General features: G+C 47.4%; 1 protein-coding gene across 5 annotated transcripts in view; it reads left to right on the top strand.

Moving 5' to 3' along the window:
• BOC (BOC cell adhesion associated, oncogene regulated) overlaps positions 1-21269 on the top strand; it is a 243546-nt gene that overhangs the window by 187025 nt on the left and 35252 nt on the right. For all 5 annotated transcript variants that reach the window (XM_032630146.1, XM_032630149.1, XM_032630148.1 and 2 more), the window contains 2 exons: positions 14991-15152; positions 15844-16122. In XM_032630146.1, coding sequence (XP_032486037.1) covers positions 15056-15152; positions 15844-16122 — 376 coding nt within the window. In that variant the 5' untranslated portion in view covers positions 14991-15055. The remainder of the gene's footprint in view (positions 1-14990; positions 15153-15843; positions 16123-21269) is intronic.

Raw genomic sequence — 21269 nt, 5'->3', positions numbered from 1 at the left:
TCCTTTGTCCTAAGAGATAGGACTCAAGCTGTTAAGGTCTGCCTTAAGTGCTGTTCAAGTCCTGGGACTGGTTTGCCTATGTACTGTGTTTGTGCTGTCTACCCACACTCGGATTAATTCCTTTCCCATTGGACCTCTCATCAGCTGTGTGCACCAGAAGCCTTGGAATTGAATGCTCTTGTTTCCTCTCCAGTCACTGTTAACCATTTTACTTTGTTGTTTACCTGTGTGGCTATAGCCCTGGCCATAGGCTGTAGTTAGAAACAGGTAGGTGTAAAAAGAGCAGGTGGTCTGTTGTGGCTTTGTGAGCTCACCGATGTGGTCGGAGGTGAGCTCCGTACTGGGGCTGGGAGGGGGGCGGGTCAGAGAGGGATTGGGGGTGTGTTTTCCTTTCTATAAACACTTCCCCATAACTTCTTGCCCAGATGACCTACTGTCTGACAGGGATCTTTCCCCTTTCTCTTCAAACAAGTAGAGACACTACGGAGAAATTATCATTATCATCATCAAGAGAGTGCAGAGAGAGGGCATAAACAGGGTGGGATGGTGGGAGAGGTTATTAGCTCAAGTGATATAAATGTTGACTAGTGTTGGGTGGAGATTGAGAGGCTGGCAAATGTCTTACCACAAACTTGGGAACACTGTAGTGCCACCCAGGGATCTCCTGTCCCACTGGGCTGTTGTGAGGTTCTGTAAAACACTGTATAGAATGTAGGTGTTACTGCTTTTTTTCGACAAAGAATCTTTCTTGAACTTCTGATGCATGTGTTGTAGGGCAGCAAAATCAGGCCATTGCTTAATTGGGTACAGCTTACGAGGAGCAATGAGCAAAGAGAGGATAGCCCATCTGTGGGGAGTTGTTCAAACGCAACAAGTCCTTAAGTCTTAAAGGCCATTAATTTCAAAGCCCACCAGTGCCATAGTATGAAATTAGACCTCCAGTGAACAGCTTTCAGTAGAAAAGTTCCACGACACCTGTCCCCCCTCACCGCTATGTGCCAGGCTGCCTTCACATGTAATCTCCTTAACTCTTATTAGCAGCTCAGCAAAGGGGGTATTATCATTCGCATTTTCACAGAGAGTAAACTGAGGGTCAAAGACTAAGTAATTTACCCAAAGTCACCTTCTACCAAAGGTAGGAGTGGCAGAGCTCTTATCCAAACCCAAGGCTCATGGTATTTCAGTACCTGATCCTGCAGAGTTTCAATGTTGTCACTTAGTAGAGAAGCTATGTCTATAATACAAATTTGAGATGAGCCCTAAAATCCTTATGTGGTAAAGCATCACGAAGTGTTTTAATAACCTCTTTCCCCATCTGTAAAGTAACACTCCCTGGGCTGTGATGATGAAAAGTGGACCATGTGTGTGTCCACCCCCAGCCCTGGGCTCGGCACGGAGTAGGTGCTTTCGGCATATTTAGTGCTCTCGTCCCTACTCCCCTCCCCACGCTCTCTCTTCAAGCCTGAACTTGTCCTCTTTCTCACGTACAGCTTTCTTCCTTCTCCTTCTCCCATCCCTCTCTGCCTGCCTTCTTCCACCCTGGCCTCAAGCTCAGGGCCATGCTGTCGCTGGCTAGATGGTAGCCAATCACGGTATCATCCTCGATGAGGTTCCCTGCAGTTCAGTGGCTGCAGGAAGCCCGAAGTCTCAAGCTTATCTGGGTGTTTGTTTTGGGAGAAGAGACAAGAAGGAAAACAAAGAAGGTTCTTGAATGAAACCTCAAGCCATAGGAGCATCTGCAGAGGCACTGACTTCTGTCAGGCAGCTTGGCCTTCCCCAAGGGCTGCCAACTCATCTAAGGGCCATTTGGGTTTGAAAAATAAAGGCCACAGTTAGTCATTTCCCCCTAGAAAAAACCCTTTGGTTCCACCACTGATAAGTGTGTCTGCGTGTGTTCCTCTTATAGGCCCACGGGTCAGAGTAACGTTTCTTCCCAATCCCAAATTTCTAATCCAAATAGACCCTTCAGTTCAGCAGACATTGACTTTTCTAGGTGCTAGGGTTACTGAGATGAAGTGGACGCCTCCTTGCCTTCAGGGAGTTTAGAGTCTGGGGAAAGAGGCATATTATATACAGGCATAAATCATGGTGGAAATGTTGCAGTCGGTGTGCACAGTGCTGTGGAAAGTGGGATGAGGAATAATCGAGGCATTATACAGTGACACTGGAGGTAAGTTTCGAAGGATAAGAAAGGGAGAAGCAGAAGATGGTTCTGGGAGAAGGAAGGTGTGAAAAAGCAGCATTGCCCGGGACTTAGGGCTCGTGGGAGGAAGACAAGGGGGAAGGTTGGCTGCAGCCCAGTTAATATAGAGCCTGGAAGGTTGTGTGAAGAAGTTTGAACCTTATTTGATCATACTTATTTGGGGGAGCTATCAAAGGTGAGTCTATTAGCTCTTTTGCTTGTTTGTTTTTAACTGACCTCAAAAGGGGAAAAAAATCACTCCTAATTCCTTCACATTTTCAAATCAGCTGCTTTTATTTGTTTCCTATCTCCTTCCAGGCCTTACCCAACTGTTTACATGCTTTTTACAAAATGCGATCTGCTTTTTTCCTTAATATTCTTTAAACGTTTTTCGTGTTGCTGCTTGCTCTTTCTAATTATTACTTTTAATGGCTGCATAATAGTCCATTGATTTTTCTGCTGTAACTTAAAGCAGTGTGGTAAAGTGAAAAGAGCCAAGGTTTTTTTTTTTTTGCGGTACGCGGGCCTCTCACTGTTGTGGCCTCTCCTGTTGCGGAGCACAGGCACCAGACGCGCAGGCTCAGCGGCCATGGGAGCACAGGCTCCGGACGCGCAGGCTCAGCGGCCATGGCTCACGGGCCCAGCCGCTCGGCGGCATGTGGGATCTTCCTGGACCAGGGCACGAACCCATGTCCCCTGCATCGGCAGGCGGACTCCCAACCACTGCGCCACCAGGGAAGCCCCGAGCCAGGGTTTTTAGTGTCAGCCAGACCTCGTTCAAATCCTGACTCTGTGGTTTACCATCTGTGTGATCTTGGACAACATATTTAATCACTCTGAGCTTTAATTTCCTCATTTATAAAATGGGTTGGTCGTACACCTACCTTACAGGGCCATTGTGAGAATTATATCAAATTAGGCAAATTATGGATGCTGGCCTATAGGAGGCGTTGCTCAGTGAATGGTAGCTGCTCATTTGTCATCTTTACTGTTCGGTTGAGCTTGATATTCTAGAAAGAAGGTAGGTGACAATGTGGAGGCTTATTAGTTGGGGAGAGGAGAATCAGGGAGCCAGTTTGAAGGCCCTCGACATGCACCGTCTGATACAGTAGCCACTAACACATGTGGCTATGGAGCGCCTGAAATGTGGCTAGTCTGTGCTGGGATGTGTAGTAAATAGAAAATACACACTGGATTTAGGAGACCTAGTATAAAACAAAAAAATTTATTAATGATTTTTACATCGAGTATATGTTGAAACGATGGTATTTTTTGATATATTGTGTTAAAAAAGATATTATTAAAATGATTTCCACTTGATTTTTCAGTGCGACTACTAGAAAATTTTAAACACTATATGTGGCTTGCATTGTGTTTCTCTGGTTTCTCCTGCCAGAGTTAGAGTCCACACGACCAATCAGATACTGGGGTGGAGAATCAGAGGGGGCCAGGAGACAAGGATGAGTCTGGGTTGGGCAGCTGAGTGGATGGTGAATCTTTACATAGTTTTAGGGAAGACCGGGCAAGAGTAGATGGGTTTGAGTCTGTGTTTGTAGAAGCAGGTCATTAGCGGGTGTCCTCTGAGCAGTGAAATGAAAAGCAGGTATTTGGTCTGGACCAGAGGAGCTGTCCCTGCTTTCCTTCAGAGCTGCCATTCTGGCTGTCGCCACATCACACACATCCGTGGTGAGATTACTGACCAAAGTGCCCACTGCCGGGAGGGCTGGGAAGAGCTTGGCTGCTCTGCTGAGCTCCCAAAGTGCTCCAGCACTGGTTTGTACCGGAGCCCCAGCTGTTCCCACTTGCTCCTTCGTGGTCTCCCCCCAGGTCACCCCAGGCACTTCTCGGTAACACACGCAATATGTGGTATTACAAACACAGAAGTTGGAGGGGAAGGCTGCTCTGCAGGGATCGTAAGTATCCAGAGTCCTTTTAGGCCCTGGTCAGTTGTGTGTCTTCACCTACTCTGGTTTGGGGTCTTCAGACCTTTGTGGTTCCCTAATAGATGTAAATGGATATGACGCTGAGATAGACTTCTGGGTAGCATTTCAGGTACCCAAATGCTATTTTGGTTTTAGAACTAGGAATTGAAATTGTACCTGGCTCTCGAAATATCCACTGTAGCCTTTCCTGAAGGGGTGCTGGGATATAGGGCCTTAAAGATCAGGATAAAAGCAAAGAAAAATTATGAGCACTTTTATATACTCTCCTACAGTCTTGCCCTCCCCTCCCCTCCCGCCCCGGGGGTGGAGCTTAGGAAACCACAGGTTCAAGATGCATTTCAGTTGGGGAAGAGCAAGGAAAGTAGAATAGAGCAAGCTTGGAGGACGAAAATCAAACCACAGCAAGCACACCAGAATCTGCCTCGGTTTGAGCAGTTTTATCTGACCTAGCCTGCCTGACTCCGGCACTGGGCGAGGCGAAAGGCCCGTGTAATAGGCACCAGCACCACTCTGGCGGGGGCTTTCCTAGCAAAGGCGCACCAGCATTTTGCTTCTGTTTAAGCCATTGTCACCCACCAGGACCCTGAGTGTAGCTGTCAGTTGGGTAAAGAGTTTCAAGTTCTTGGTCAGCAATAGTACAACTATAGGAGCGTGTACACGGTTCATTCCTTCAGCCACCATTTAATGAGCTCTTCCTGTGTACCAGACCGTGGGATTAAAGTTTCAACTGTAGGAGAGTATGTGAACGTTTTTATAGTTTTTCTTCGTTTTTATCTTCTGTCTTGATTTTAAACTTGTGATTTTTTTTACAGTCACAGAACAAAAAACTATGTTTCACAACTTACAAAACTGATTATTCTTTAGGAATTCTATCATAGCTTGGTTACCAATTTTATTTTTTCTGAGAAGTTGGGAGAAATGTACTCTGTTCCCTCCCCACATCTCTCCCCTCCTTCCCTTTTTGGCCCTGGGGAAGGATCACCTCTGACCTCAGGGAGCCCTAAGTCTCACTTCCATCATATATATTCATGACAAGGCTTCATCTGCTAGACAACCCACTCCATCAACTCAAAGAAGCCCCATATGCCCTTAGTTTGGCTGTGGCAGAGCAGCCCGAGGAGAAAGAGGGCCCCAGCTTGGCAGGCTGGTGGGTCCTCTGCTCCTACAGGGATGTATTTCTAAAGTAGTTTCATCTCATTGCAAAACCTGTGACTTTTCCCATGCAACTGTGGAGAGCTAGGAATTGACAACAGCCCTGACACCTCCGGGAGGTAGGTGTTGCTGGCTTGAATGCCCTTCAGTTGACTGGGGTGGGTGTTGGGGGTAGGTAGGTAGGTAGGGGTTGGGATATCTAGGCATAGCGGGCTGAATAGCTCTGAAGGCTTGTGTGCGCCAAGGCCCCGATGGACCTGCCCACCTGCCACACCGTCTCTCCACGCGTGCACGGGCCGTGCACACCTGCGGCTCCACGTGCCCTGGCCCCTGCGCAGGTGCTGTGCTGCTCTCCCCACTCTGCTGCCCAAGAAGTTCCCACTCGTCACCTCTCCCCGCCAACTCCAAGCCCCCGTCTCAGCATCACCTCACCTTCCTCACTCCTTACCCTACAGTCCTGCCTTTCTGCCAGCCCAGACTTCTCCAGATTAGAGCTCTCTAGGGACCTGGTCCTTTTAAAAAGAAGAAGTAAAGAAAAGAGAGGAAAAACAGAAAGAAAGAAGCAAACAGAAGAATGAAACTGGACCGAAGAGGCAGTGGTGCCTCGAGCTATCTCACTGCATTACAATGAATATGGACTCTATTAAGCTCCGTTCTGCCTGTTAGTGTTTCCCTGGGCAACACAGCCCCCATATGGCAGGCATGCAGCAGATTAGGGGAGGCCCCTGGGCCTCATTGAAGGCCGAGGGCGTGATTGGCAGTTGAGCCTCCTCCCTACCTCCCCCTACTCCTCACACTTGACACTGCCTGTGTTTATCTAAAGCGAGGAGGGGGGGCCATTTGGAAGGTTTTTGTGCTGCTCTGAGAGAAGGGAGAGGAGAGGGGAGGGGGGTTGCGGAGGAAGGCGGGGTGGGAAGGGGGGAAGGCCTTATAAATATTCAAGAGGAGCAGTGAATGGGGAGAGAGAAATAAAGCAGATGGAATTCGTGTTAAAGAACAGCACAATCACCCTGTTTTGAGCCCTCCAAAGACAAAAAAAAAAGAAAAGGGAATGGCCTTCTAGGAGTGTAGAAGCTACGTTTATCCAATTAGCAGGGTTGTCAAGTTGAATTTATATGGAATAGGGGTGGGGGGATTGAGAAGCGAGTGTAGAAGAAAGGAAGTGGTTTTTCTTTTCTTTTTGCCAGTTTAGCAACAAGGTTTGTGGGGTTTTTTTCTCACCTTTCTCTCTTTAAAGGTAGATCTAAAAAAAAAAAATCTCTTTAAGGAGATGAGGCCATTTTCAGGAAGAGGTATATATGACGAAGAAATAAGACTCCCTAGTAACTTTTTCCTCAAGTGGTGGAGGCGGGGGAGAGGATTAGATTTGTCTAGTGGGCAAATCAAGAGACCAGACCTTCTCTTTACTCGAAGGCAGAGGGGCCTTCTCTCTGGGGGGATTCCTCCCCAGAGCTAAGATGCTGTGTCCAGACTCTTCCTTTCCCCTTGCCTGGATGGTAAAGGGGTCTACCTACCTGAGAAGAAATAAGCTCGTCCATGTTAAGCAGCTTGTTATAAATGTGGAGTTCAGTGTGAATTAGCCCAGGTTTAGCTGATCTCCCCAGAATGCTTCTTTGCTTATATATTCCCTTCTCAAACCACCGGTAGTTCCCCTCTGTCTATGGTGTTAATTTCAGACTCTTTTTCCTAGTCTTCCACGGCATGACCCAATCTCAGTTTCCTCCCTTGTCTCTTTTCATTCCTCTAGAATGGTCTCTAAGCTGGGGGCTCCAAAGGGGAAATATAAGATATTCCATTGGGGCACTGGAAGAAAATATTAGAGATTCTCTTATGGTTTATTTCTATCTACAAAAGGAATAGGAAAGAAATTCAACTTTCCTAATATTTCATACTGGGATTGACAGTCGTTAGTCTGTATGTCGGGCAATGACGTGTTGCAACAGAGAGATCTGCATTTCTCGGAGGGCTTGACGGTGGGGACCTCACTCGATCATTCACTCCCCAGTTTTCTTGTTCTCTGTTAAGTGGATTTATAGATTGTGTTATTTAGTTTTAACTAAATTAACTCTCACAAAAGGACAAGTAGCTTAAAAAGATTGCTGCAAAGAAAGTGGGTTGGAGAGTATGCTGATAATCCTGGCACATGCAAACAGGATGAAAACAGCAGAGCTGACCCTTTTCAAGTCACGTTAGGAGGTAGAAACAATAATAATGGAGTCACATCTGATGAGAAGTGAACAAATTAATTAACATTCAAGCAGACCATTTGAAAGATATTACATCCATATCATTGGTGATGAATCTAATCCTAAGTAGACTTTCTGCCTTAAGGTATTAGCTTCATGATATTATATAACAGTCGTGATTAACAAGTCATTAAAAATGTGGTTTCACTTCTACCTACTCTTAAATTTTAGTTTGGCAGTATTGTGCATTTAATTTATAAATAAATATGCATGTATTAGGATATTCTGGGAGATTTGCCCAGAGTATTTTTCTCATGAGAGAGCAAAATCAGAAAGGTTAGGAGACCACTTTCCAGATAAGCATCGGCTTGATGTACCACCCTCCAAACAGAACTTTCCCACCAGGTCAGCGTCACCCTCTGTAGTGCCCTTCGGCTCTTACACGTGCACATATTCTAGAAGACCCAGTTTCAAACCCACTTATCCAGAAAAACCTTTCCTGAAGGCCTGAAATTGAAAATGCTCTCCGCCCTCTGCTCATTTTCCACTTCCCATTTGTGACTAAACTGATATCCATTAAGGTTCTAGAGTAAAGAATGCTAAAGTTGTTAGATGAGAGTAATTTCAAAACCTCAGTGGTTTTATGCAACAAAGATTTAATTCTTCTCCTGTCATAGATTGTGCTGTCTTCTTCCATCTCGTAGCTATGCCTTGTGAAACATGGGATGTGGCCCCCTGGCAGTGGGAGGAGGGAGAAGCAGCCCCCCAATTCTCTTAACTCTCTTGGTCTGGAAGTGACCCAGAACATGTTCACTTACATGTCACTGGCCAGCAGTTGTCACCTGGCCCTAAGCCAACTGCAGAGCAGGCTGGGAAGTGGGGAGCTTATGGATATTTGCCGAACACTGGCTGACTTACGTTCCAAGCTTTTTTTTAAGCTTCTCAGGACAGGATCCATCTTCTAGTACAGTGCCTTGCGTACTGTCTTCTATATGGTAGATCACAGTGATATTTTTTTCTTCCCAATAATAATAATGATAATAAAATCACAATACACACAGTCTTTTGTTTTTTGGGGGTTTTTTTTCATTTTATTTATTTTTGGCTGCGTTGGGTCTTCATTGCTGTGTGCGAGCTTTCTCTAGTTGCTGCGAGTGGGGGCTACTCTTCGTTGTGGCACACGTGCTTCTCATTGCAGTGCACGGGGCTCTAGGCGCACGGGCTTTAGTAGTTGTGGCACGTGGGCTCAGTAGTTGTGGCTCATGGTCTGTAGAACACAGGCTCAGTAGTTGTGGCGCGCAGGCTTAGTTGCTCTGCAGCATATGGGATCTTCCTGGGCCAGGAATCGAACCTGTGTCCCCTGCATTGGCAGGCGGATTCTTAACCACTGAGCCCCACCAGGGAGGTCCCCTACACATAGTTTTTTAATAGAAAACATACACAAACTTTGGATAAGGAGTAGGCTAGAAATATATTTAGAGGCTGGCTAGAGCACGGCTCATACTTAAGACCATCAAACCATTGTTGTTCTCCCCTGTGTGATGTCAGAGTGGTCTGGGTAGATGTTCCAGATATTAATCTTGAACTGTATTGCCTAATGTGGTAACCACTAGCCCTGTTGGCTAACTTAAAATTAAAAATTCAATTCCTTAGTTATATTAGCCACACTTAAGTATTTAATTGCCACAAGTGCTAGTGGCTACCTAGCATCTTGGACAGTGCAAATATAGAACATTTTCATCATTGCAGAAAATTTTATCAAAGACACTCATGTAAAGAACAGTAAGAGATTCTTCCAGATTAGAATTCTAAATGGTAAAAGAATGAAAATGACCACACAGAAAGTTACTGTTATAGATAATGATCCAGGTGACATTTTTATGCCTAAGGAAGTAAATTCAAGAACATTCTAAATTTAGTTCTAAAAGCAGGTTTAAGCAGTTGGTTAACATGACCCAGAAACAATCTTCTGGGAGACAGTGTCAGGGTAGTGGAAAGAGCACCGGACTAAGAGTCAGGAGACCTGACTTGTAGCCCTGGATCCCTCTTAACTGGGAGACCTTCTGCAAATCACTCAGTCTCTCTGCACCTTGCTTTCCTCATTTATAATACCTGTTAGGTGTTATCCAAAGCTATTAATTTTTCTGAGGTCCCTCCTGATTTAAAATGTTTCCCTTTAATTACGTCTGGGAGTAAAAACTTTTTACATTAGAAAAAAAATGCCCTTTCTTAAATCCTTCTCCTAGATCTGTCTAAACCCACATATTCAGCTGAGAATTAAATTCACTTGTTTGCCCAGGATTTCCCCCAATGTCAGTCCTCTGTGCAGAAGTACCACCCTCTTTCTTGAGGCCAGAGGGCTGCCAGACCTCACCCTCCAGTCACTTGGCATCACCTTCGCAGGGCAAAACTTCTCTCTGCCTTGGAAAAGGCCAGTCTTACTCCACAGAATTGGGAACATGTGAAAAACATGTAACTTGGGGTCAGAAATATTCCTTTTTTCATTTAGCCAGCCCCTCTCAACCAATGGAACAAGAATTTTGTCAGATCTCATTCTTGCCACTGGAAGAATGTTTTTTTTTTTTTTTGCGGTACGCGGGCCTCTCACTGTTGTGGCCTCTCCCGTTGCGGAGCACAGGCTCCGGATGCGCAGGCTCAGCGGCCATGGCTCACGGGCCCAGCCGCTCCGCGGCATGTGGGATCTTCCCAGACCGGGGCACGAACCCATGTCCCCTGCATTGGCAGGCGGACTCTCAACCACTGCGCCACCAGGGAAGCCCCTGGAAGAATGTTTTTAAGAAGGACTCTCTGTGTTACCTGCTAGATCACGTGCTCTTCTGTGTAGCTCATCTTGTTAGTGGTCATAGGACATCCACAGGGTGTGTTTGGCATTTTAGACCGTGGAGGCTTCTGTCTCAGAGAGCTGTAGTGGCCTGCGTGATCAGGGGATGAGATGTGGCCTCGGGTGCCCTTGCCTCCCTCTCGTTCCTGCCAGCCCGCCAGCCCTCTTGGGAGAAGGTGGAGCTGGCCTACTTCTGCTGATGATTGACTCTCAGTTGTTTGTAATTTTTCTCTCGCAAAATAAATACTCTAAGGCTGTAATTTCTAGTGCTTGGTCTCAACCTTAGACGTGTATTCTGCTGCTGTTGTTTTTGGAAAGTTTTAAAAACGTCTGCTTGGAGATTATTTCAGTGGGAACATGTATGTCAGCAGTTCAACTTCTCAGTTGCATTTTCTTTTATTTTTTTGTGTCCAAGTAACCCTTGAAAATAGAAGGTACCTAGGCCTCAATGAGGAATTTATGTCAAGAATTTGTTTTCCCTTCTCTCTGCTTTTTTTTTTTTTTTTTTTTTTTTTTTTTTGCGGTACGCGGGCCTCTCACTGCTGTGGCCTCTCCCATTGTGGAGCACAGGCTCCGGACGCGCAGGCTTAGTGGCCATGGCTTACAGGCCCAGCCACTCCGCGGCATGTGGGATCTTCCCGGACCGGGGCACGAACCCGCGTCCTCTGCATCGGCAGGCAGACTCTCAACCACTGTGCCACCAGGGAAGCCCCCTTCTCTCTGCTTTTGATTTTTTTTCCTTGGTCTCTTTTTCTGAGAAAATGCAGAAAAAATAAGAAGGATCTAGACCTACCTTGCATTGCCAAGAAAATTAACAGGCCTTACTGTTGCCTTCACCCACTTTTGAAATTGTACCTTGTTCATTTCACAGTGGGACAAACTTACACTGCAGTTAGGTACTCCAATTAAGTCCTACTTGCCCTTTTTTTATTATTAAAAAAATGTTCTCAGAAACCTGCATTTTTGGAACTATTTTTCTAGACCAAGCTCACTAGGTAACTTCCTCCAGGAAGCAGCTCAGTTTCCCCAGCTGCTAAATAAGATGCATCATAGCTACGGTGATCCCCCCGCCTCTGTATTTTTGTCACGGTTCTGCTTTGCCATGACGGAGACCCCATGTGTCCTGCTTTGTGCTCGCTGAGTGGTATCTGCTTACAACTCTGTTGTGGGAGTTCATGAGTTAACTCCTTTCTCCCTCTTTGGACACCTGCTTCCTCACTCCCTCTCCCTCCTCAACTACATTTTTTCTCCTTTAAAAGCGGGATGGTGGCTGGCAGCAGTAGTGGGGTCTGTTTCCATTTTGAACCTTATAAACTACCCGGGGTGCAGAAGTAACAGGAATTGTTTGGCTGGCCCTCGTTAAGCAGGAGGGGGTCTGGGCTGAATTTCCTCAGTAAAACCTTTGTCGACTTTACAACCCAAACACCTCGGTGGCCACTCTGTGCTGGGATAAGAAACAGCCCTTCTGTCCCTTTGTCTGCTTGTCTTCTCTCTGCCTTTTACTACTTTGTATTCATTCTGTCTCCCTGCTGCCTCCTTCCTTTCCTTCCTTCTTCCTTTCTTGGGCCAGGGGTAGAGCAGGTGTGGGCAATCTCCTCAAGGAGTTGGGGAAAGAGGAACACGGCATGAGCCAGCAAGTTCCCTAAAATCCTGTAACTGGTCATTCATGCAGTGTTCTAGATAAATACGTTATTTCATTGGGGGACAGTAGAGAATTAAAGCTAGTATCTGGATGATGGAGGGGACACCAAAGGCTTGCTTTTTGGTGTTTGTCTGTAACTATATTAATGAACTTAATGAACAGTGATTAAAAAACCACTGTTAAAATTCCTCATTGTTCTACCTCACCCTATTCCAACTCTGTTCGTCAAGCACCCACTTGGTGCAGAGGGCTGGTAGAAAAAAAACATGAAAAGGCTACTATTGTGGTTAAAAGCACAGAACTTTGGAATGAGCCCAACCTGGGTTTCATTCCAGGCCTACAGTTATATGACCTCGGGCTAGTTACTTACCCTGTGGAACTCAATTTCCTCACCTGTAAAGTGGGGATAATAGTCCCCACCATGCAGAGTTGTTCTGAAGATTAAGAGAATACCTTGTGCAAAGAGCTTCGCAAGATACCTATGGTGGTAACAGGCGTGCCCTCCCTCCCACTACGGCTGCCCTCCCCTGCCACACTCACATCCTTTGCAGCTTCCCTTAATCTCACTTTGCTAATAACACGACCCTTTGACTTCCTGGATTGTCTGGAAAAGAGCAAAAGCTCTCTCTACCCCAAGAGGGAAAAACTTGTCAGGAAAAGCTTAATATTTTTCTTTCAAACCTCTTTTAGAAAATGTCCCCTTGTTCTTCCCCAGAAGAGTGGAGGTCCTCTGATGTTGAAGACATGAGGCAAAGGGAAGGATTAAAAATCAAGGGGAAAGGACTCTGCCCTAGAAGCCGTCCCGAACATCAGTGTGGGGCCAGGCCCTAGATCTGGTTTGGAGGGGTGCTTGTTTGGCAAAGCAGTGTAGCCCTCTTAACTCTCTAAGTAGCTAGGTGAGAAGCCAGAGGAGCTTGGAGAACGGAGAGGTTTAGGCAAATCTCAAGCACTCTCTAGCACAGAAAAAGAGCCTCGAAGCCCAGCCTTCAGTCCTCTGTGAAAGGAGCCATGGGTGTTGAGAGGCCCAAGACCGGCTCTTACAACAGACCATACAAGTAGCCAGAACTCCAGAGACTGGAGAGCGTAACACAGCTGTCAGCTGGGCAGCTTAACTACCTCCTATGATTTTTCAATGATGACTGTAGGTTTTTGAAAGAGCCGCTGGTTCAGATAAACTGGTCCAAAAGTGTTCGCATTTTGAGTATATGTCACCCTCCTGGAAACATACTATTACTATTGCCGTGTGTGCACGATTCGGGACTATGCATCCGCTGTCTAGATCGTTGTGATGCTGCCTTCAGCTACCTGAATTTCACTCTACTGTCTCCCCACCTAGCAGGGTGTTGGCACACCTTCCTCATTGGTCTCATGTTCTATAGGTACAGCAGTGAAAACACAGAGGCAAGATCTTGGTTTCGGCTCTGACAGAAGTGTGTGTACATTTGTGTCTTTGTGATTTTGATGAATCTTTTAAACACCATAGCTTAAACGAGGCATAAAGAAATAATACTGTAGAAGGGGTGGAATTAAAGTTCTAGGCAGGCAATAAGAGGGTGGCTGATGATAGCCGAGATATGTCATCAAGCGGCTAGAGGAGCAGTACAGTCTAGACCCCCAAGGAAATGTTCTGGGTGGAGATGCAACACAGCAAGCTGTCAAGAGTGCAGATTTTGTATTTTCTAATTTCCTTTGTGATTTCTTCTTTGATACATAAGTTATTTAGAAATGTGTTAACTCCCAATATTTGGGGCTTTCCTAGATATCTTGTTTTGTTGGTTTCTAATTTAATTCCATTGCGTTCAAGTAACATACTCTGTAAGATTTCAGTCTTCTGAAATCTTATAGCCCAATATTTGGTCTGCATTTGTGAACATCGCATATGCACTTGAAGAGAATACTGTTGTTGGCTCTAATGATGAATGAATGTCAATTAGATCAGGAAGGTTGACATTGTTATTCAGATCTTCTGTATCCCTACAATTTTTCATCTAACTGTTCTATCATTTATTACCAGGGGAGTGTAACCATTGCCACTATGATTATAAAACTACCTAATTTCCACTTTAATTCTGTCATTTTAAAAAAATGTATTAGGTATATGCACATTTATGATTATACACTCAAGATGTGTGTGTTTCACTATGTGAAAATTTTATGTCACTAAAATTTAAAATAATCTGATTAGGACTCAGGGCCAAAAAGAATGTGTATAAAGGAGATCCTCTGGAAAAAAAAAATGATCTGGCAGAAGACCAAGATAAAAATGAAATTGTCTATTAAAAAAAAAGTACAGATTTTGTAGAGATGGAAAATACCAGAATTTCAGCACTAGGGGACGGAGAGAAGAAGAGGGACCTTGGCTGAGTGTGACTTTTGTCTGTGTTTGTGTCTGGAGTTGCAGAGGTTAGACAAGCTGAGGAGGGTTGGTAGGTTCCCGGAAATCAAAGATTGTTGACAGGGCTGTAGGTGAAGAGCTGGGGTGAGTCAAAACAGGAGATCTTTCATGAGCCTCTGAGACTTTAGGATTCATTAATTAGTAGCATCCCCTACCTGAGGGATGCAGCATGCGTTCAGTATACTATGACAGCACTGTGCACGGTAGTCTAAACTAGCAACGTGGTGTGCCACGTAGCCCTGGGCACCTAGCCTCCTGCAAGCAAATGGTAAAGATAACTGCATCCTTTCCAGCATCTGTGCTGGCTACTCACTGCCCTGAGCCTGGGACATGGCTGCCGGTCTCCGCCTCTCCGTGTCCTGGGCTCTCCTGTCCTTGTTGCTATGGGTGCACTGGGCAAGGCTCTGGCCTTCTTACCATGACATCACCTTCAAGCTCAAAGGGGCAACTTAGAAGCAGCTTATGTTAGATGAGAAATGGCATGAGAGTGTTCTTTAGTCTTCCAACAGCCGGCCAGGTCAAGACTTTGAATGTTACCACCTGTGTGATGGAAGCAGGGGGCATGGGGACAAAACCAGGCCCCATGGCTACCACAGGGGTGCCCCAGGCATTCTTACCACAGCCGTTTCTCTCTCTTTCTCGCAACAGAGTGTAGCAGGCGATTGCGGTACCTCTTTGAGTGACTCCTGTGGCTTATGGGACGTTGACACACCATGTCGCGTGGGATGACGATAACGCAGAGAGGAAAGAGGTCCGAGGTCACACTTGCTTGCCTCCTCTTGGCCATGGCCGGCTGCTTCGCAAACCTGAGTGAGTGTTTTCCTTGCCTTCTCGGTGGCCCTTCTGGGAAGAACACTTTGCCCCTAGTGTCAGAGGGAAGCATCAAGCATTCTACAAGGACCCTCTAAAAAGGCCTCCTTTCTCCTGGATTTCCAAGAGCATTTCCTTCCCACTGACCTTCAGGGACACGCTCAATAATACAAGATGACAAATGATCTCAATAACGTCATATTGGTTGTATTTTAATCATTTGAAACTTATACTAGGGAGGAGTAACGATAATGACTGAACTACCTTTTATTGAGCACTTAACTATATGGCATTACAACAAGCAGTTTACATGCATTGTTTGTCAGCTTCCCAGCGACGCTGTGAGACAAATATTATTAGTTCCATTTTACAGATAAGAAACTGAGACCCCAAAAGGCTAAAGTTCCCTGGCTCAGAAGCAGTGGCACAGGGATTCAGACACAGCTCCTGTTCAGGTCCGAAGCCTGAGCTCTTGCCTTCACACCACACTGCCACTCCAGTCTACTTTCTGGGGAAAAGGCCAGGTTGGGGAAATGGACCCGAGGTCAGCAGAGTTCTTCAGAGAAAGGTCAACTCCTCTCTGGCTTGCTCAACTCTGAAAGGCTGCCTGGGTGCGGTGCTTCTGAGCAGGCCATGCTGTTGGTTTCTTGGGGGGTGTCAGTTCATCGCCACATTCCTGTTCTTCCTCCAGACGAGGTCCCTCAGGTCACTGTCCAGCCTTCTTCCACCGTCCAGAAGCTCGGAGGAACCGTGATCTTGGGCTGCGTGGTGGAGCCCCCCTGGATGAACACCACCTGGCGCCTGAACGGGAAGGAGCTGAATGGCTCGGATGATGCCCTGGGCATCCTCATCACCCGCGGGACCCTCGTCATCACTGCCCTCAGCAACCACACTGTGGGACGGTACCAGTGTGTGGCCCGGATGGCTGCAGGGGCTGTGGCCAGCGTGCCAGCCACCGTGACACTAGCTAGTGAGTACTGCTCCTCTGCCCCCTCCCATTCTCTCTCTGCCCCCACCCCAATCAAACCCCCTGTCATCAGTCCCACCATAAAAGGGGCCTTGCCAGCTGACGTTTCCAATCAGAGAGTGGTGGCTGCCCAGTAATCTCCAGTGGCTGGGGACCTTTGTGCTCTCTGAGTAGAGGCAGGGTCTGGAGTGAGCGTCTAGAAAGAAGGAAACTTGACATGGTTGAACTGTTTCTGTGGGCTCCAGAGCTGGGCCACGCCGTGCCTTTCTACTTGGTCGCCCTGTGGTCTTTGATGTCGTTGTGCCCCCCGCGCCCCATCCTCGCAGCAGTTGCAGTCAGAGCATGTACAGGGCCACGTGTGGTCCGAACAGAGCCCGCCCATTCCCCCTTGGCCTCCTGCCTCTCTGCGGGGCAGGCATAGTCTAAATTCCTGAAACAGAAGTAGTGGAACACAATGAAAAGGAAACTGTGGGACGGAGGGTAGAGAGGAAGAAGTGAGGTGACACTTTGGTCCAAGGAGGTTGCCGGGAGAAGACTTCATGCTACTCTTGTATATAATTGCCACTTGGGTACACTATTGTACCCAAGCTCAATACACACATTACCTGATTTTCGACCCGTGGTACGTATGGGAAATGAGACTTGACTGGGTAAATAAACTTCCAAAGGCTTATTTTGGAAGCGCAGCCGCAACACCTGCTCTTATATGTGGAGTCTGTAGCCAGGACGTTCACTTGGCCCTTGAACAATTCAGGGTGGGGGTCGCCGACCCTCTGGGCACTCGAGAATTGGCATATAATTCATAAGGGGTCCTCTGCATCCGCAGGTCCAACCAACCTCGGGTCATGCAGTGCCATAGTATCTACTGTGCGGGAAAAGATCCCCAGCCACGTGGACCCACGCAGTTCAAACCCATGTTATTCAAGGTCAACAGTATTAAGAATTACCTCCGCTTCCTGGTGGCTGAAGCTTAGGAAACAGGGGATCTTGTTGAGAGTTCCATGGTGTTTGGGCTTAACCTTTTAGAAGGTCTCCTGAGCTTGTTCCCTCACGACTTAGCTGTGCCTCTTTATCCCGGACAGCCCTGCTTCCATGTCACCATCGTTATCACCCTCCTGGACCATGTGGTTCCAGGAGGTTGATGGTCCTTATGTTACGGGTCACACCTAAGGCAGCCAGCTTCTAAGATGCTCCTTAAGTGTCAGCTGGGGTCCCTGAGGTGTGAGGCGTGAGTCCTGGGGAGAAAGTGGTGAGAGAAGAGGGAGTAGAAAAGCAGGCAAGAAAAGACCCCGCCCTACCCTCTGGTTTCCAGATTCCTAGAGGGACTTCACTCCCATGGTAGAATAGAGACTAGAACGAGGCTGGCAACAGTATTCCAGTTTCCTGGGGAACCAGTTTAGCAGCCCTGCCCTCTTCTCAGAGGAGGCCGGAAGACAGGGTGGGTCCCTAGCTACCTCCCTAGTCGGGGAGGCCAAGCCTGGGCTGCATCTTGGAGCCACTTTGCCTCTGTGGCTGCAGTAGCATTCACTGAATCTGAGTGCCAGGCCTCTGGGGAGCAAGCTTAGGGTTCGGGTTCAGTGAGGCAGGCAGGCCCTGGGCCACCTGCTGGGCCCTCCCCCGAGGTGTGCTGGTGGGCTGGGGCAGGGTGCTGGGAGAGCTGGGTGAGGAGGGTGACAGGGGTCAACTCGTCATAACAAGAAGGGCTGAGGCCAGAGCTACACTTCTTACCATCATACTTCTCTCGTAGATTTTTAAATTATAATTCAGTTGACTCTCTAGAAAGTTTAGAATATATGGAACATAATGTCTCCCCACCGTCCTTGTACAACCACCATCATCATTTTGGAGTGTACCCTTCTGGTCTTCATCCCTACCTATATTTTTACACTACTGAATATACAGTTTCTGTCCTTATTCTCTCCCCTTTGACATCGTATGACAAGCATTTTCCATTGGCCATATGACCGGATTTACTTTTTCTTTTTTATTGAGTATAAAATGCATCCAGTAAAGTACACAAAACGCACGAATGTTAAGTGAACAGCCCAATGTGTTTTTCGCGTGTACGTACCATGTACCCACCGCTCTGGCACGCTCCTAGTTAATCTGTCCCCCGTCCCCCTCCAGAGCAGGAGCACAGTTGCTCATGGCCCTAGAACATCCCAGAGTGTGGCTCTACCATAGTGTCCTGAACGCTCTTCCTAGGGCTGAGCGATCGGGTCCTTGCCAGTTGTTCATTATTACAAACGAGAGGTGCCTTTTAGCAACCTTTGTGCCTTTAGCAACGCCGCTCCTCCAGGAGGTTTGCTCACCTGCAAATGGTCAGCCCTCGTCTGTGAAGACTTGGGAGACTCCCTAACTTGGCCTGATCACAAGCCAGCCTGAACCTCTCATTGTTTGGAGAACGGGAGAGCTGGAGAGTATAAGATTTATTTTGGAGCCCTCCTTCTACTTCAAGGTGAATCTGTGTGAGGAGAGACAATTTATAGCCTTTATTTTTTAAAAAATTCCTGGCCCCTTCTTTCTCTGGTGCTCAAAGGGATCTGCAGTTGGCAGTGAGGACAAAGGGAATGGTTTGGTTGCAACCCAAGAAGGCACAGTGAGAGAAGAGGGGGCTTGTGCAGAAGCTGAGGCGAGTCTTGTTTGAAAACCAAGAGCTATTGGCTTGTCATTTAGGCATGAATCAGAAGAGAAATGTTTGGGCCTGACCAGAAGATGGATGGAGAAGTGCTGGAAATGGGGAGAGCAGGCTTGGAGGGTCTGTGTCCTGGGGAGAGGGAGTTGGTGGACTGGAACTACAGCCTCCCAAACTTGGAGGAGGCAGTGACGGGGTGGCGGGAAGGCGGGAGAGAGGGGTGCTGTGCTTGGGTTAATGCCATGGGGGATTTGGCCCAGACTCAGCAGCTAGATTAAGTTTCCCAGAGCACATTCCTGAGCAGAATGGGGGCTGTGTTTTGCTGGGTGGCTGGTGTGCGAGGGAGGCCGAGCAGCAGAAGGGATTATGGAAGGCACGTTCTGCATTCAGAGGCGAGGCCGGCAGCGGTGTGCCGGCGCTCACACGCACGCACGCACACCCACACTTGGTGTTTCAGGCTTCCTTCTCTGGCCTCTCCCCAGTGCATTCAGATGTTCATCCTCAGGCAGGGCACTTGCTGTTTGGCCTCTGTGGCAGGGCGCTGCCTCCTGCATCTCGGTGAACCCCTAGAGATCACTGGGGGTTTTCAGTGATGGGGGCGTTCAGTGATGGGGGCGTTCAGTGATGGGGGCGTTCAGTGACGGGGGCGTTCAGTGACGGGGGCGTTCAATGATGGGGCTTTCAGTGATGGGGGCTAAGACCTGGCTTGAGGATTCAGGGATGTAGAGGAGGCTGCTAGCAGAACTTCCCTGGTCCAGACCACTTTTACTCTGATGCCAGGGGGTGCACTTGAACTTTACCCCTGCCTGGTAACATCAGCCTGTGTTCTTCAGGTACAATGGGACTGCCTGAAGTCTCACCTGTGCACTCCCACCCTCTCCTCTAGGTGGTCCTGGCTGTGTGGAGAACTGCTTTTCTTACTCTCTGTGGAGGTGCCCTTCCCACTCTCTTCTGTGGAGATTTTTTTTCCCTTTTCACTTAAGCTTTCTTTGTGGTGAATCTCTCTTGCTGCTAATGCCTCTCTTCAGACCATGTTGTCTAATTCTTTTTGAAACGCTTTGACTTTGCTCTCCTTTCTTACCTCTCTTCCTCTTACCTCGCTTTTCACAAGCTTCACACCCGGGTGCCACCACTCTGTGAGCCTGAACCAACAGCGGATGTTGCCCGTGGACACCGCATTCCTTGTTGCTGGACCCCGAGGCATCCTTAGCGTTGTTCTCCACACAGCACAGCACGTAATCACAGGCAGTTCAGAGCTGGCGTGCAGCGTGAAAGCTGTTTCCGACCCCTTACCACTCGTCATCTACCATTCAGATAAACTCCTAATAATTCTTCATTTTTACCTTCTTTCTATCTTTTCAGTTAATTCTCCCAGTTATCCTATAATCCCTAGGTCCTAGTCATAGTTGGAAATAAAATAGGCGGTGACTGGGTAGTAATTCTATATCTGGGGATTTTAGTCCTCAGTCTAATGTGAAGTCTTACGTTGGTGCTGGTTTAATTGACAGCCGATATGTAACCCCTCCGTAAGGTCTTTAAGCCCTAGGACCAGTCACGTACTCCTGAATTATCCTTCTCTGGCATCAGAGATCAGAGGCAAGACAGCTGACAGGAAAGGAAGGAGTTCCCCTTAGGCAGCTGTGTCCATGACTCTGTGCCTTTGAGGAAAGGTCAGAAGGGGACAGGGGCCCTTTGTTACCATAATTTAACCCATGAGTGAAATGAAGAGCCCAACTGGTATGATGGAAAAAACAAGAAACTTAAACCGAGGATCTTTTTTTTTTTTTTTTTAAGTTTTAACTCTCCCACTTAAGAGTTAATGTGGCTTTGGGCAAGTCATTTGATTTCTCAGATTGCCACAACTGTGAAATGAGCACAGTAATGATTACATCATCTATCTTATGGTTTTGTTTTGTTTTGGTTTGTAGAGAATCAAATGAGAGAGTATATGATAGTAATATTTTGAGGCATCTTATGAATTCCAGACTTTATTCACTCACCCATTTGGTCAGCACATATCCGTGGAGTATCCTCTTGCAGAAGGCTCTGAGGCCTGTGCCCAACCCTGTGCTGCCCAACTGCATTCTGGGAGCAGCCCTAGGACGACAGAGCCCAGGAGGGGCAAAGCTTCCGTCACAGCCAGAGCCAAGAGAGAGGACTGGCTTATCAGGAAGAGAGAGCAAACCCATTTCCTGTGAAGTTCTTAGCTTCCCCTACTCACATGTTCTCCAGCCTGGGTCCCCACCTCCCCGCCACCTTTGAGAGCAGCCCGTAGTGTCACTGCATATATGTTGTCAGTGTAGCCCGCAGAGCTGCCCATTTATGCTTGTGTTGGCTCACTGCTGCTTATTGTTCCAAGGAGACGGTGCTGGTTTGCGCTGGCAGGATGGGCCGACCCTGGCCCTTGGCCTTGTGAGTTCCACAAACAGAAGCCATGACTCTTCTTACTCAGCTCCCCAGCTCTGATTCCCATCAGACACTTCCTTAAGGTCTTCTGTGCTGTGACCCTGAATTA

This window comes from Phocoena sinus, chromosome 4, assembly GCF_008692025.1.
Source record: "Phocoena sinus isolate mPhoSin1 chromosome 4, mPhoSin1.pri, whole genome shotgun sequence".
Classification (NCBI taxonomy): domain Eukaryota; kingdom Metazoa; phylum Chordata; class Mammalia; order Artiodactyla; family Phocoenidae; genus Phocoena; species Phocoena sinus.
Note: the sequence above shows the minus strand (reverse complement) of the source record. Positions and strands in the feature narration are given on the sequence as shown.